This window comes from Neolamprologus multifasciatus, chromosome 17 (assembly GCF_963576455.1).
Source record: "Neolamprologus multifasciatus chromosome 17, fNeoMul1.2, whole genome shotgun sequence".
Taxonomy (NCBI): domain Eukaryota; kingdom Metazoa; phylum Chordata; class Actinopteri; order Cichliformes; family Cichlidae; genus Neolamprologus; species Neolamprologus multifasciatus.
Genome location: NC_140455.1, coordinates 38,659,299 through 38,675,592, shown reverse-complemented (window position 1 = coordinate 38,675,592; position 16,294 = coordinate 38,659,299). Strand labels below are relative to the sequence as shown.

Genomic DNA, 16,294 nt, shown 5'->3' with positions numbered 1-16,294 from the left:
TTCCAAGCAATTCACAGTGTCCAGAAATGCTGTTGCATCATTGCCAAGTACAAGGAGACAAATTCTGAAACAAACCTGGCCGTGGCCGTAAGCACAAGATTTCAAGAACTCTGGAGAGGAAAATAGTCAAAGATGTCAGCAAGGAACCCCGAACATCTGCATCTGGAGTTGATGTTTCAAGGAACACAGTTGTGACGGCTCTTCATTGTGGCGGACTTCAGCAGCATCGTCCCAGAACATCCCCTTTACTCAAAGAGCAGCACATCGTAGCCCGACTGAGGTTTGCCCATGAACATTTGAAAGGTAAAGATGAGTTTTGGTAGTCTGTGCTTTGATCTGATGAGACTAAACTGCAACTGTTTCAGCACAGTTGTTGCTTATGTTTGGCGAAGAAAGGCACAGGCCTTCAACCCCAGGAACACAGTTGGGAACATCATGCTGCAGGCTGTGAGGCTGTGAGGCTGTTTTGGCGCCTCTGGCACAGGAAGCCTTGTTTGGTTGCATGACATCATGAAAAAAGAAATTATGTTAACATTTTGAAGGAGAATATGCAGAAATCTGCTTATAGTCTAGGCTTAGGTCATCGCTGGGCCTTCCAGCAAGACAATGACCCAAAGCATGCATCAGAATTAGTCCAACAGTTCCTCAAGGATACCAAAACCAAGATCCTGGACTGGACCATTCAATTTGGAGCAGCTAGAACAGTTTGCAATGGAGGAATTTTTGGAAGCAGACACACTATACAAAACAAAGACTTGTTGTTAATGGTCATTTTCACACTGAAATCCAGAGTGCTGTCTAATTTCATAACGGGGGCTAATAATTTTGGCCTCAACTGTAGCTGGTCTAACTGATCTCAGAACAGTAGGCACCATACGTTCCATCAGTTCAGTCACAGAGTGGCAGTTTATCCACAACGAGCATGCACAAACAGAAACAAGCTGCTGGCCCCTCAGCTTGCTCATCTGCAGTCTTTGTTAACATGAGACGAAAATGCCTTCAGACAGAGATAAATACACTTTGCCATGAGATGAAACAAGCACAGCTTTCTTCAGCCACAAGATGCCTGTAATGTAAAGGCTGGATGCACATATGATTTGACAGGTGAGTAGCTTTACGACAGAGCTGGCTGACATGAAAGCCTTGCTTTACTTTGGTACATTTTAATTTAAGTCTATTTTCAGATGTGAAAACGCTTCAGGTCACCAAGACCTTTACAGTCTAACATCAAAACCATGATGCTGCAGATGAGCTTTTGATTCAATAACTCATATTCAACCACAGTAAATAAAAAAAGGTTCTGTGTAACGCACGGCTCTTAAACAAATGTTTTCAAGAGCATCTTTTCCAAGTGTGCTACTGATGACACTGTCTCATGCATTCTTACACTACTATACGCTGCACTGTTGCTGGTTGTGCTCCGCTCTGGACTGGCTGAGTGAATGTGACTACAGTAAAGCGACTCTGTTGGCAGGTTCAAGCACATGTGTGCACTGTGGTCCCATAGAGCACTGAGCCATGGGTCCCATGCACCTACCTTAAACGTCTCATGATACGTTGCGTGGACCAGGCAGGTTAGGACCCAAATACAGGACTCTCAAGCTGGACTGAACTGAACAACAGCTTTATTGCTGGAGAAAATACGAATAACTAAAGACAAGGAACTTAACTGTCAGGAACGCAAACACTCGAGATTGTGTGAAAAGAAATGACAGAAAGAAAGTAAATAGCAAAGATATGTTGAATAGAAAGGTGTTAATGAAATGTCACAAAACAATGTCATTAAAATATCATTATGAATTTACAGTTTTTTATTTATATAGGCGCAAATTAAACCCAATTTGTGCCTGTGTGTGTGTGTGTGTGTGTGTGTGTGTGTGTGTGTCAGAAAAAGTGTTAAGCATAGATAAAAGTGCTGCAAAATGAGACTTTTAGAAAGCTTTAGTGTTCGACATGAGTAGAGGTTTGCTACAGTATGTTGTCAGCAGTATTCATTCATCTGTCTGCACATGAATATAAACTTGAGTCTTAATCCACAAGATATTTATTATGATGCTAGTGCGCCCTTACCAGCTTTACTAATATATATTTTTTTTTATTAAGGTTTATATGTTGTGTTTTTTTGTTGTTTGGTTTTTTAACGATGGACGTAAAGTGTGTCAGTAAAGAGTAATTGATTGAATTGAATTATGTGCTGCTGAACACGTGGGCTAAATGTTGTTTTGAAATGCTTCCGTCTCATTATTACCAAGCCAAATAAAAAATCAGCGCATCCTGCACTTATAAGCGAACAGCTGCATTTAAGCGGAACTTTGCTTATACCTGTCACATCCACGGAACTATTAACAGGGACGGACTTCCGCTTTGATTGCGTAAACGCATTGACAGTATGCGTAGATAAATTAGAATATATCGACTAGAATAGTGTTTTCTAGGATGGTGTTTTCGAGAATAATGACGGGTAATGGGTACATATATGTGTAATAAAAACTACTAATTGTTCCAACGATAGATATGTGTAATTCACACAGAGTCGCACAAACAGGAAGTGAAAGGAACAAGCCAATCAGCTCCACGGAGCATGTGTCACGCGTGATGCACCGTCTCTGGTGAAGGTTACGGTTAGTTGAACGTGTGTACTGTTACCTGTTACCTGAAGCAGAGGCTACAGACTCTGGAAACAACGCTGTGCGCAGTTGCGGTAAGAATTAATTTCACTGTCATGAAGCTGTTCGTCACATCAGCTCACAGACACGAGCTGCTTCCTCGTGTTCAAACATTACAGAACAGCGTTAACAGATCAAACTGTGACTGCAGCAGCAGAAACCCTAGTTCTCATATTTACCTGCTGTTCAGTGATCCAGTCTAACTCACTTCGTCGGCTTCCCTGTATAATTTATCCCAGCTGACCCAAAGTAACTAAAAACGTGCTAATATATAATTACTAATAATTCATAAATCTGCAATACAACGAACCTTGTTAACTGAATTATACGGACCCACGAACGCACTTTGATAAGTTAACATAGTTTATAATCTGGATTTAGCGAGTTTATGTAAATCTACGCCGCCGGACTCCTGGGTTTACCGGTGTTCCAGATTAACTGGCGCTTAGATTATCTGGTGTTGGTCGAACAGATGTGCGGCAGATTTGCGTTTCAGGAGCTGCTATCGACAAACCAGCAAAAAAAAAAACGCCAAATGTGTCATTTGAATTCTGTCTGTCTTATTAGAAATAAAACGTGCGAGGGGAACGATAACGACGACCAGAGTCTCCCGATCGTTTACTCTCGCTGTCCTGTGAACAACATCGGCGTGGTGTTAATTGTTTGCTGTTTTCGCGATCGCGTCGCGAAACGTATCTGTAACCGGAAGGTCGCCGGTTCGATTCCCGGGCTCTCTGTCCTGGTCGTTGTGTCCTTGGGCAAGACACTTCACCTACCGCCTACTGGTGATGGCCAGAGGGGCCGATGGCGCGATATGGCAGCCTCGCCTCTGTCAGTCTGCCCCAGGGCAGCTGTGGCTACACCTGTAGCTGCCTCCACCAGTGTGTGAATGTGAGAGTGAATGAATAGTGGCATTGTAAAGCGCTTTGGGTGCCTTGAAAAGCGCTGTATAAATCCAATCCATTATTAGAACTTCTGTCCATCAATATATTAGCAGAACAGCAGAGTCCAAAACCCACTGAAGATGAGTCTGACTTTTTGCATGCAGCACAGACTAAGCTTTCATAGGAACTGGACCCTGCAACAACAGGCTCGATCTACTCTGGAAGCATCCCGAGGGACACGGTCAAATGCTCGCTCCAAAACGCACACAGGCTGGTTGGGCAAACACCCAGACGCCCTTGAATGTTTTGAGTGGATGCAGAGCTGGTCCAGTGTTCCCTGACAAGCATGAGCACCTCATTGTTCCTCCAAATAAAAGCCCAAAATGTTCAGTCCTTTCTTACCATGAAGATGAATCACCAGCTCTTTTAAAATCATAGAAAAACTTACGTAGAATACTTTTAAACATGCTAAGTTCACGTAACTTTCATGCTGATTAAACAAATAAGATAAGTTGTACCACAAAGAAACCCAAAAACTACATTGCGATATGTTTAGAGTTATTTTTCACATTTTTCTGCTACGTAACTCCAGATATCCTGTTTGACATATTTGATGTCTTCAGTTTGTATCTACAATGTAGAAAGTAGTAAAAATAAAGAAGAACATTAAATGAGAAGGCGTGTCCAAACTCGTCACGTGTCAAACTGTGTGTTTCTGGTGCTCATCAGTGATGGCAGGCCTGTCCAGCTATGCGTTGCGGATGGCCAGACTGAGCTCACAGATCTTTGGAGAAGTTGTGCATCCAACTGACCCGAAATCTATGAAGGTGGTCCAGCTGTTCCAGGAGCCGCCTATGGCCAAGAGGAAGGAGGTGTATGACTGGTACCCACACCACAAGATTTACTACGCTGTGACCCAGAAGCTCCGGTTCATGGGTCTGTTCAGGTACAGTAGAATACACCTGTGACACGATGACAGTATTTACCTTTGTAAAGCAAACATGGCTTCATTTATTTTTACACAGTTGTGCTGCTGAAACACATTTTTAAGAGTTTGAAAGTTCACGACTTCTGATATTAACATTTATTTTCATTTTTTGTGGGATTTACAAAAAAAAGTAAAACAAATCCCACTGTTGTCATTTTCTCCCTTTAAAAAATGTAATTAGATTACAGTGTAGGTGTGATAATGAACTGATTAAACAACAAACAAATATGAATATGCACGCTAAAATGTGTTTTGTTTGAAATACATTTTATAAATAATTGAAATGTACACTTCAGCATGAAACACTGTAACATACAATAAGTATGTCAGTGCAGGAGCAGTTACATTGTTTCCAAAACCAAAAAAGGTAACCAGGAAGTGAAGGCCGGAATCCGAGAGAGATCCAAGCTCCGCCCCCTGCCTCTGTCAGTGCCTCTGAAGTTTAATCAGCTACTATTTATTACTTCAGAAAGAATTTGAAGTGACTTATAAATGGGCGGAAATGTGAACTGCAGCTGCTTCAGAAAGTTTTCTGACTGCTTTGCTTTTTTGTTAAAAACTGAAATGACTCATTTACAGAGTATAAGATGCTGAATGCAGTATTTTAACCCTTTAAAGCCGGTCGGAGCAGCACGCTCTGTTTTGCGTAACTACTTTTAAATCCCGGTAGCTCTGCAACCACGTGAGCTAGCGCAATAATTTTTTTGCATATGAAACTGGAGGAGTTGTACTTACATCTTATGCCATCAGCTTGTCCTCGGTCACAGTTTCCTTCCACATATAACTTTGCAAAAACTGCATAAAAAGCACTTGCAGCAACAAAAACATAATATTCCAGAAACACGCTTTGCCGATCCGATCAGCTGTTCATAACACTTCCTATGTTGGAATAGACGTCAGCGCGAACTATCGCATGTCCTCCATGACCTGCCCGAAACCGGAAGTGACGTCATTTCGCGGAAATGTAGTTTTTTACCGTCCGGGCCTCAATGGGCCTATACTGGTGTTTTTAAAAGTTATCTTTGACTTTATGACTTTCTGTGTGGTTTCTGGGATGCTTAGGACTCATATTGCACTGCTGGAAATAGTTTATTTTGATGCATATGCTGCTTTTTTGCAAATTTGCATTATAATATTTATTTTCGTTTTTCCTGCAGTGTATAAAAATTGGTGTATTTCAAAAATAAAACTATGAAGACACTCAAAATAAATTTCCTGTGGTGGGAAACTATTTTGTGCAACTTTTTTGTATTTACAGTTTTGAGGGATAAGCCTCTTAAATTTCTCTAACTAGAAATATATGTTAAAAAAACAAAAGCGATTTTACATTTTTTTGTAGTTTATTGCACTTTTTTGCAATTTATGTAATTACTATGCACTTAATGCAGACATATTATTAAAATTTAGGCTATAATGGTTGTATTGATGTATAGTAACTTGAAATGCTCCCAAAAACGGCTCCACAGCATGTAAACATATAATAGAAGCTCTGGCGAACTTGGTTCTATGGTAGGTCTTAAAGGGTTAAAGGTCATCATGGGTAAGTCTGAAGAAGAGGGTTTTTTGCTTTCTTTGATTTTAACATATTGGACGGCATCTTCGATTCTGTCCATAAATGTTAATAATGTAAAGTGTGGTTCACGTCTGGACTGTAACTCAACGACGGCTCTTGTTTCTCAGCGTCAGGTCGCTGCTCACTGCAGCAGGCTTTCCTACCATGGAGCTGTGCAGCCTGACAACATCCTGCCTCTCCCACACTTCCCACTAGTTTTTAATCACTTAATTATTCTTAATTACTAACTACCTTGTTACTAGATATGCATTTTTTCGTTATTTATTCTGTTTTGTGATGAAATGTTTCTGTGGCCCAGATATTGAACTATTGTATCCAAATGATTTGCTGTATTCTTCATCAGGGGTTTTGTTTCTTTGTGTGATTCAAAGATCATGTGATGTGGAGGTGTCATCATTTATTCTATTATGGAAAATGTCTCATGGTTTAACCACGCCTCACTGGACAACAATAAGTTGAGTGTGCACTAGAACAGAGAACGAGACCTGCTGTGTGGTGACGCTGCTGAAGCGTACAGCGTCACTGCAGTTATTAGGACAGCTATTTGAAGCTGCTGAGGCACTGCAGGGGTCCACGTGCTGAAACGTTGTAAACCACATTGAGAGGACATTAATAAGCTGTATGACAGAGTATATCACATTTGTGTGTAACTACACCATCGCAGGGCTGCATGTTGCTCTGTGAACAAGGAGCTTTGGCTCATTACTTCCCTTAAAGACATGTTGAACTGCTCAGATCAGGGGTGTCCAACTCCGGGCGTCCTGCAGGTTTTAGATGTGTCAGCTGATTTAAACGGCTAAATGACCTCCTCAGCACGTCTTGAAGTTCTCCAGAGGCCTGGTGATGAACTCGATTCAGGTGTGATATCTCGAACCTGCAGGACACGGCCCTCGAGGCCTGGCGTTCCCATCCCTGGCTTAAAGCTTAAGGCGAAACAAAAGGTTCAAATGGGTCACCAGATATACTCGGGTAGCTGTTATGTTACATACCTGTGCAGGTAAAGTCTGCAGAGATGTGCTGTGTCTTTATTCAACGTGGCTTTCTTCTTCTGCTTCACCAGAAAGTCCTGAGTGATGGTTTGATAACTTTCTGAAGAGATCTCACATGAAAAACAGTGAAATCCATGAGATGAAGTGCATGTAAGTATGGCAGAAGTAAAAACTGTGTCTAATCAAATCCTTCATTCGTTTTAGAGATGAGCATGAAGACTTCAAGGAGGAGATGCGTCGTCTGAGGAAACTGAGAGGAAAAGGGACGCCAAAAAAAGGAGAGGGGAAGAGAGCAGGCAAGAAGAAGTGAGCTGCCACACGTCTGCTTCCCGAGGCTGCACAGGACTCAGGCTGCTGCTGTGCACCGCGGTGGGATGCTGGTCCCGAGAGCTGTTCTTTGTTTCTGTGCTGACAGGACGAGTCGGGCATATCCCACTTCTGTTAAATCGTGTATGTCATTGAACGTGTGTGTGGTAGTAAGAGGGCTGTGCTTATCTTATTACCACATAATAATCTGTAGAACAGCCCAGGAGGAAGCGTTAGCTGCTGACAGCTCGACTGGGGATGGAACGGCTCAAATGTACAGAAGTAGACGCCCTTATTTTTCACAATAAAGTCAATGTGATAAATCTGCAAAACTTTGTTTTATTGCCTTTAAAGAGGAAAAATCAAGAAGAGGGAGATAAAATCCCTCCATGTAGGAAACACTCAGCACATGCTGCTATACACGTGTTTTTCTGGGTCGACCTGCTGACGTAAACACATGTGGGAATTAAACAATTTGTGAAATACTGAGGCTGGAGGAGTCATCGACCAATCAGGATGATTGCCAGCTCCTGCTGTCCAAGAGGTGAAGTATCATTGGGCAACATACTGAACCCTGAGACACTCCGATGGATGCAGTGTGTGTGCGCCTTCTCTCACCCCAACCAATCACAGCAGATGGCCCCGCCCCTCCCTGAGCCTGGTTCTGCTGGAGGTTTCTTCCTGTTAAAAGGGAGTTTTTCCTTCCCACTGTCGCCAAAGTGCTGCTCATAGGGGGTCATATGGTTGTTGGGTTTTTCTCTGTATCTATGAAGCGCCTTGAGGCGACTTTTGTTGTGATTTGGCGCTATATAAATAAAACTGAAGTGTGTGTGTGTGTGGGACAGTACTTGGGCACAGATAAAAGCACGATGAGTGTGTGCGACTGGGTGAATGAGACGTCTCATTGTAGGAGAAAGTGCTTTGAGTGCTCACATTGAGTATTAAGGTGTTCTTTAAGTAGCAGCCCATCCATTTACTGCAGGGGTGGGGAACTCCAGGCCTCCAGGGCCGTGTCCTGCAGGTCTTAGACGTGTCCTTGATCCAACACAGCTGATTTAAATGTCTTGAAGTTCTCCAGAGGTCTGGTTATGAACTAATCAGAACTGAAGAAGCTTCTCGGATGAAGGTGAAACGTCTTCAAGCAACTTAAAGAAGTCCAGACGCTTTTCTTTGCAGCTCCTTTGACTACGATGAGCTGGATGATTGAGAACCTTCACAGACTTATGAACTAATCATTTGATTCAGGTATCTAGAAGCTGCAGGACACCGGCCCTGGACACTTGGAGTTCCCCACTTGTGATCTAGGCTGCTAAATAAGTGGACGTGGCCTCTCATGTGAATAAAAGTTTTAATTCAGATGTTAATGTTCGGGTCTCCCTGCCATCTGTGTGCGGACTTGTTTCACTTTGGCTGAGCGCACACTCATAATCAGCCACGGTTCGCTCATGCTAAGCCCGTGTTTCCTGAGGGGCTGAATCCTGGCACTCGGCACGCTTCAGGTCATCCAGGGTTGCTACCTTGCAGCACTGCTGCGTGTTCAGCGGGCACCTGAAGCTCGCAGCGGCAGGTGGACGCAGCGAGGCTGTAAGAAGCTCCGCGGTCGTTTCAAACGGCTGCTTTTTCCGGTTTTACTCGATCGAAAGAGGTCCGGAGCTCTGGCCCGTGCCTCTGTCTCCCCCTCCTGTCCTCAGCACCGGGTTGCGTTTTCCTCGATTATTTTCCACTCACTTTCTCGCAGTTTAAAATGGCGGCGTTGAGCAGCGCCGAGTCCCCACCGCCCGTCTTTAACGGAGACACTACGGAGCTGGAGCCGGGCAGGGAGCGGGGCCTGGACGAGCTGGGCGCCGGACTGGACTCGTCCTGCTCGTCGGGGATCCCGGGAGGTCCGCAGGATGAGGAGGTAAGCCCCACGGCAGCGGGTCGAAGCTGGGCAGGGGACACGGGCTCCGAGCGGAGGTAATTGGATGGAAAGGTTCGGGAAAGGGCGGCTGGAGCCCGGGCGGTGGGCTGCGGCGCAGGGCTGGAGATGAGAGCGGCCCCGGCTCGCCCGGCTCGCGGGCCGGGCTCCGTGGCGGGGAAGCTCCGGGCTGCGGAGCTGTGTTTGTGTCGGGCCTGCTCGCCTCTCTCTCCAGCCTCACAGCATCTGCAGCCTGCTGCGACAACAGCACGCGCACACACACGCGCGCGCACACACCGCTGTTCAAAGCACAAAGACGCAGTTTAGCGCTTCGTGCTGTGTCGTGCGCAATTGTGGTGCGGACAAAGTTTGACGGCGAGCGGGGCTGCGAGGCCTGCGCTCAGAGGGCTGCTGCCGGGGATGCTGATGGGGGACCTGGAGGCTAGCCCGAGTCGTGCTTGTGTGTTTGAGGTGTGATTTAGCCACACATGCTACTTTTACTAATGTGACACAAGATGACTAGCATCTCCGCAACTCCTCCACACGCACACGCAGAAAGCATCAGGCTGTGTCCTCAGCGGCGTCTGCACTGACCACGTAGCCTAGCCGTGATTCTGCAGGTCACAGGCCTCCCTGCTGGACCACGACAGCAGCCCGGAGCGCACAGCAGGGTAGCTTTGTGTTAAAGTTTGGAACAAACAACACTGCAGCTCGTGTCTGACGTGAACACATTTCCCTGCTGTGTCACACAGAACATGAGAAATCCGCCACAGGCTTTGGCAGCACCCATTTTAGGGTCCAGAACTCCTGCGTGAACATTTGGAGAGTTCCTGTGTCCACGTCTCTGTCACTGCAGCTCTGTAGTGAGAGCTCCAGGGTCTGAGCTCACCAGAGACTAAAAATAAAAGCATTTAAAGACTGCGCTGACTCTGGATTTCAGTCTCTGGAGCATCTGCGGTGTGGTGGTCTGAGCGTGTCGGCTGCTGGTTTCTCTTCAAATGTCTATAATCACAAATCTGAGCTCAGGTATGTCTCAGGCCTCTTCATAAAATGGTTTAGTAGTTAGGGCTTTTTTCATGTGCCATTCAAGCTCCAGATAACATCTGGTGCAGGACGTGTTGAGCCCTGGTCCACGCACACACGCTGCTTTATATGAAGTCTCTGCAAAGCAACCTCACCTGTCCCTGCTGCACCGTTCCCCAGCAGCTGGTTTGAGTCGTTTCTGGATCATCTCTCTCACTGAGAATATTCCATGTTTGGTTAAAAATATCAGAAATTATTTCATGGCTCTAACTACAGATTTAAAGGGAAACCCGGGATGAATATTTTGGTGCCTCAGTTTGAACATCACCCTGAGAGGATTAAACGTCGTCCCAGAACACTGGGATGATTCAAGGCTGCTAACTGTACAGTTAGCAAACTGATCCATCGCTTATCCAGCTCTGCTGCTGTGCAGCTGGGTAGATAATCAGTCTTTATTCCCTGACACGACCTTCATGTTGCATTTCCCAGCACGTCTCCAGCTGTGTAAACATAAACAATCAGTAAACCGTAGCTTTTCTATTTAAAAAGAATCATTTCTAAATTCTGTAAGTTTGTGTTTGGCTGGTTATTGAATTAGCTTCACTGATTATTTTCAGGACTTTGTAGAAACTATCTGAACCTGTTTGAACCTGCTGTGCATTGGAAACTTGGATAAAGCTCCACAGTGATTAAAGTAATGAGAGCTGAGCTTGTGTTTGAAAATTGGACATGTCAATAATGGATTGCATTTATAAAGCGCTTTACAATTCCACTATTTATTCACTCTCACATACACACTGGTGGAGGCAGCTACAGTTGTAGCCACAGCTGCCCTGGGGCAGACTGACAGAAGCGAGGCTGCCATATCGCACCATCGGCCCCTCTGGACAACACCAGTAGGTGGTAGGTGAAGTGTCTTACCAAGGACACAACGACCAGGACAGAGAGAGCAGGGAGATCCAACCGGCAACCTTCCGGTTACAGATGAGCTTTCCAACCCCCTGAACCAACTGTCACAAGTGTCCATATTTACAGGATGTGGTCATTAATGTGTGACCAGAGTCCAGGTGTGGAAATCCCAGGAAGCTGATTCTGTTCATCTGGACCATGAACTCAATCAAAAGTTGATTCATGTCCAGATGAACAGAATCATGGAGACTTTGAGAGCAGGGTCAGTCTGTTTGCAGCTTGACCCTGAGAGGAAAAGTCAAAGATGGTGAGGATGGATTATTGATTAATGCTGGGGAACCGTTGTTTTAACATTAGTATAAAAAGCTTTGCTTTAAAAACTCTTCCTTTTTTCTAAAAGTGCAATTCACATCACTTAGTGTGTGCACAGAGCCAGATCCAAACAGTACTGTTTCCAGGTTTGAGGAGTTGGACCGTAAAACATTATCAATGGAAACCAACTGTCCAGTGATCAGCTGTGAGCCACACACGGAGGTCAGATGACAGGAAGCGAAGTGCAGAGATGACCAGCAAAATGCGATGAAGCACAGGAGAGCAAAGATGTGGAGTAGTGGCATAAAAACCTTGGAGTGGAAGAGAGGAGGCCAGAGGAGGCGTTGCTTCAGTTTCCCAAACGATTGATCCTCAGCAACAGAGCAGCTGTTCATGGGCAGCGTTAGGACAGTGATACGCTTTTAAGAAACAAAAACTTTTGTTTCAGAAACAGATCAAACGGCTAACTGCAGGCCTGGAAGGGAAATCTCGCTCTAGCATCTAGAAGCGATTAGCCGCCTCCTAACGCTAAAGAGTGTAAAGCAGTCAAAGTGCATCGCTGTGGTGAAGAATCGTCAGTGAGATCAGAGAAGACAGAAATGTCCGCTTCCCTTCCATCAGCATCATGTTGTCTCCTCTGCCCGTCTTCTTTGACAATGAGACAATACCATGTATTTATTTGTTATCTGTTTATTAGAGATTTGAGCCTTTTTTATTTCCCCAAGTTAGTATTTTTTTACATTTATACATTTGTTTTACACACATGAAGTCAAGTCTATAGAGCGTAGCATGATGACCACTGCATGACCCTGCGGCTAAACTGAATGCATCGCATTACACTTCCACTGTAATAAAAACAGTTTGTCTGAGAGGGCCGTGAGATATGAGGAAAATCTGATATCACGACATTTTACCCGATATCACGACATTTTACCTGATATCGTGATTTTTTTTAATTATTATTTTTTTACCTGATATCACGGTATTTTTACCTGATATCACGTTTGTTTGGTTTTTTTACCTGATATCACGATATTTTACCTGATATCACGATTTTTTTTAATTATTATTTTTTTACCTGATATCACGTTTGTTTTTTGTTTTTTTTACCTGATATCACAATATTTTACCTGATATCGCGATGTTTTACCTGATATCGCGATGTTTTACCTGATATCGCGATTTTTAAAAAATTATTATTTTTTACCTGATATCACGATATTTTACCTGATATCACGTTTGTTTGTTTTTTTACCTGATATCACGACATTTTACCCGATATCACGATATGTGTAAATAACCTTAAATGTTATTTTTAACCACGTAGTGTCGAACACTGCACTGGTTTACTCATTCAAATAGACATGAAAACAAAAAGTCTGAATGAATTGAAACGTTTTATTTTACCCACACAGAGGTTTTCCACAAATGACTGTGACAGTAAGTCTGTGGTCAATACTAAAAAGGGTGCTCTGTTTTATTTACAACATATAAAAATGAGAAAATAAAAAATGTGATGACCTCAGATTACAGACACAAAAGTCTGGATAGCAACTATAAAACAACTGACCTAAAGTTGGTTTATTTAACTTGTTCTTTGGTGCGTAGAGAGACGGTCACATGCAGAGTTTTAAACATTCATTTTGCAGGTAATGACTTTTCAGCTGGTGGAAGACATTTGTGGCGCTGCTGCCTTTTAGCGACAATAGTTTTACAGCATGTTTTGCAAACAGCTTATGATAAAGCGATTTCATCCATGGAAAAACCAGCGATACATCGAGTAAGTTCGATATATCGCCAGCCCCTACTTCACAAACATAAAAATAGACTAGTGTTATACTAATACTTGAACAGATTACCGCTATAAATAAAATAACTGCATTTATTTTGCTAGTACTAGCTACGAGCGCGCAATGACAGAACAGCAGTGTAAATGTATGCTATGTCTTCTAATGATGCTGCCTAGGGGAAGCATGTATAATGTAAACAGAATTGGTCCTAGCACTGAACCCTGTGGAACTCCATAATTAACCTCAGTGTGTGAAGAGGACTCTCCATTTACATGCACAAACTGGAGTCTATTAGATAGATATGATACAAACCACTGCAGTGCAATACCTGTAATACCTACAGCATGTTCTAATAGCTCTAATAGAATATTATGGTCAACAGTATCGAACGCTGCACTAAGGTCAAGAAGGACAAGCACAGAGATGAGTCCACTGTCAGAGGCCATAAGAAGATCATTTGTAACCTTCACTAAAGCTGTTTCTGTGCTGTGATGAGCTCTGAAACCTGACTGAAACTCTTCAAATAAACCATTCCTCTGCAGATGATCTGTTAGCTGTTTGACAACTACTCTTTCAAGGATGTTTGATATGAAAGGAAGGTTGGAGATTGGCCTATAAGTAGCTAAGACTGCTGGGTCTAGAGATGCTTTTTGAGTAAAGGTTTAACTGCAGCCACCTTGAAGGCCTGTGGTACATAGCCGATTATTAGAGATAGGTTGATCATATATAAGATCGAAGAATTAATCAATGGCAGGACTTCTTTGAGCAGTTTTGTAGGAATGGGGTCTAAAAGACACGTTGATGGTTTGGAGGAAGTAATTATTGAAGTTAACTCAGAAAGATCAATTGGAGAAAAAGAGTCTAACTTAACATCAATGGAACTAAGAGTAGCTGTAGATAATATTACATCTGTGGGATGATTATTGGTAATTTTTTCTCTAATGATAAAAATTTTATTTGTGAAGAAGTTCATGAAGTCATCACTAGTTATCGTTAAAGGGATGGTTGGCTCAAAAGAGCTCTGACTTTTTGTCAGCCTGGCTACAGAGCTGAAGAGAAACCTGGGGTTGTTCTTATTTTCTTCAATCAGTGATGAGTAGTAAGCTGTTCTGGCTTTGCGGAGGGCTTTCTTATAAAGCAACAAACTATTTCTCCAGGCTAAATGATGATCCTCTAAATTTGTGACACGCCATTTCCTCTCCAGCTTACGAGTCCTCTGCTTTAGGGTACGTGTTTGAGAATTATACCACGGAGTCAGGTACTTCTGATTTGAGACCTTAGTTTTCACTGGAGCTACAGTATCCAGAGTCGTACGCAGTGAGGAGGTGAAATTATTAACATGATCCACCTCTGTTGGAGTAGCGTTCGGGTAGCTGCTCTGCTCTGTGTTGGTACAGGCCATTGAAGAAGGAAGTGACTTGTGAAGTCACTTCCTAGCACTCACTTGAGTCAGCCCTCTGCTTTGTGCTCTGCTGTCTCTCCTCCAGGTTCCCTGTCCTGCTTCAGTAGTGGAGGCATAATTGTCTGTTGTGGCGTCAGCTCCATCCCTGCTCTGCAGCTCAGCCACAAACAACACCCAGCCATGCATATAGCAAGTCTCATTACCATCTTATAACCGTCTGCTTCCCTCTTGCTGCTATCCTACTTTGACGCTTCACCCCTGCACTCACCTCCACTCTGCCTATACTCTTCGTGTGTTCACTTCTTTCGATGGTTGACCCCAGCTACTGAAGCTCTTCTACCATCACTGTCTCTACTCCTTGCGTCTGCACTGTCCCACCTGCCCGACTCGTATTTATACTTATGCTTCTATTGATTTTCATCTCTTCTCTCCAGAGCATTCCTCCACCTCATAGGATATTGGATTTCTACTCTCACTACAGATGAGTGTCGTCTGCAAACAGGTGCTTCTCTGGCCTCACCTGTCAATCTGCCCATTAGCACTGCTCACCAGAGTGGGCTCAGAGCAGATCCCTGATGTAATCTCACCACCCTCACGCCCGTCCTGCACCACCCTCACATACTTCTCTGCCACTCTTGACTTCTTCATGCAGAACCACAGCTCCTCTCTTGGCACGGTATCATCTGCTTTCTCTGATCCATAAAGACTCGGTGAAGCGTCACATCTGTAGTGCTCTTCCACTCGGTGCATGAAACCATACTGCCACGCACTGATTGACACCTCTCTTCTTAACCTGGCTTCAACTCTTTCCCATGTCTTCATGGTATGCCTCATCAGCTTTGTCCCTCTGTTTTGTTCTGCAGCTCTGTACATCACCCTTGTTCCTGACACTTGGTCGACTAAATGAGGAAAAGTAAACTGGACTAAACGACTAATCTAAAATCAAGAAACACTCAGATATTAAGTGACATTTACACACTAATAAGGAAGGTGTTTTAAACCATTATTCACGTTCTTCAATTATGAATGATGCCGCATAAATGTGTAGCACTTAGGGCTGCCACGATTAGTCAACTAGTCACGTTTGAAGCTTTTTAAGATCCCAAAAGACACAGGAATAAGTAGCAGGATTTAAGAGTGTAATAACGGACTGAAACAGGAGATGGCAGCACTGCATGTACAAGGATGCCAGCTGCCGTTAAACCCCGAAGAAGAAGAAGCTGTGTCCCAGAATTCATAGCGCGGCCCAGCTCAGTTTCCAACAATGGCGGCAGCTAGTTAGTTTTAATATTACTCTTATTATTCTTTCTGGGTCACAAAATAAACGTTTAACATATTTTCAGGCGAGAATGTAGCTGTGTAAACCTCAAATATCTGCTCAGTTTATCAAGACACCACATATTTTCAAAAGCGCTCCGACGTTTTCGGAGACGTCTGTTACCCACTAGCTCGATAGCTAGCCGGGGGCTAGGCTAACTAGAGCCGTGAGAACACCGGACTCCCGGCAAACCATTTTCAAACCCACCGCTGTCTTTCACTACTCAGGTTAGTCACT

General features: G+C 43.8%; 2 protein-coding genes across 6 annotated transcripts in view; both read left to right on the top strand.

Moving 5' to 3' along the window:
• The first annotated feature begins 2,542 nt into the window (after positions 1-2,542).
• On the top strand, positions 2,543-7,738 carry mrps33 (mitochondrial ribosomal protein S33). Its single transcript, XM_085138466.1, has 3 exons — positions 2,543-2,701; positions 4,280-4,496; positions 7,305-7,738. The coding sequence occupies exons 2-3, from the start codon at positions 4,282-4,284 to the stop codon at positions 7,408-7,410; spliced, it is 321 nt and encodes a 106-aa protein (XP_084994592.1). The 5' UTR covers positions 2,543-2,701; positions 4,280-4,281; the 3' UTR covers positions 7,411-7,738.
• Positions 7,739-9,071: 1,333 nt separating this feature from the next.
• Positions 9,072-16,294, top strand: part of braf (B-Raf proto-oncogene, serine/threonine kinase) — a 33,818-nt gene continuing 26,595 nt past the window's right edge. The window contains exon 1 of one of the 5 annotated variants that reach the window (XM_085138433.1): positions 9,072-9,306. In XM_085138433.1, the coding sequence (XP_084994559.1) occupies positions 9,151-9,306 (156 nt within the window). In that variant the 5' untranslated portion in view covers positions 9,072-9,150. Of the gene's footprint in view, positions 9,307-12,800; positions 16,285-16,294 lie in introns of those variants that run through there. The other 4 variants (XM_085138434.1, XM_085138436.1, XM_085138438.1 and 1 more) reach the window with 4 other exon arrangements.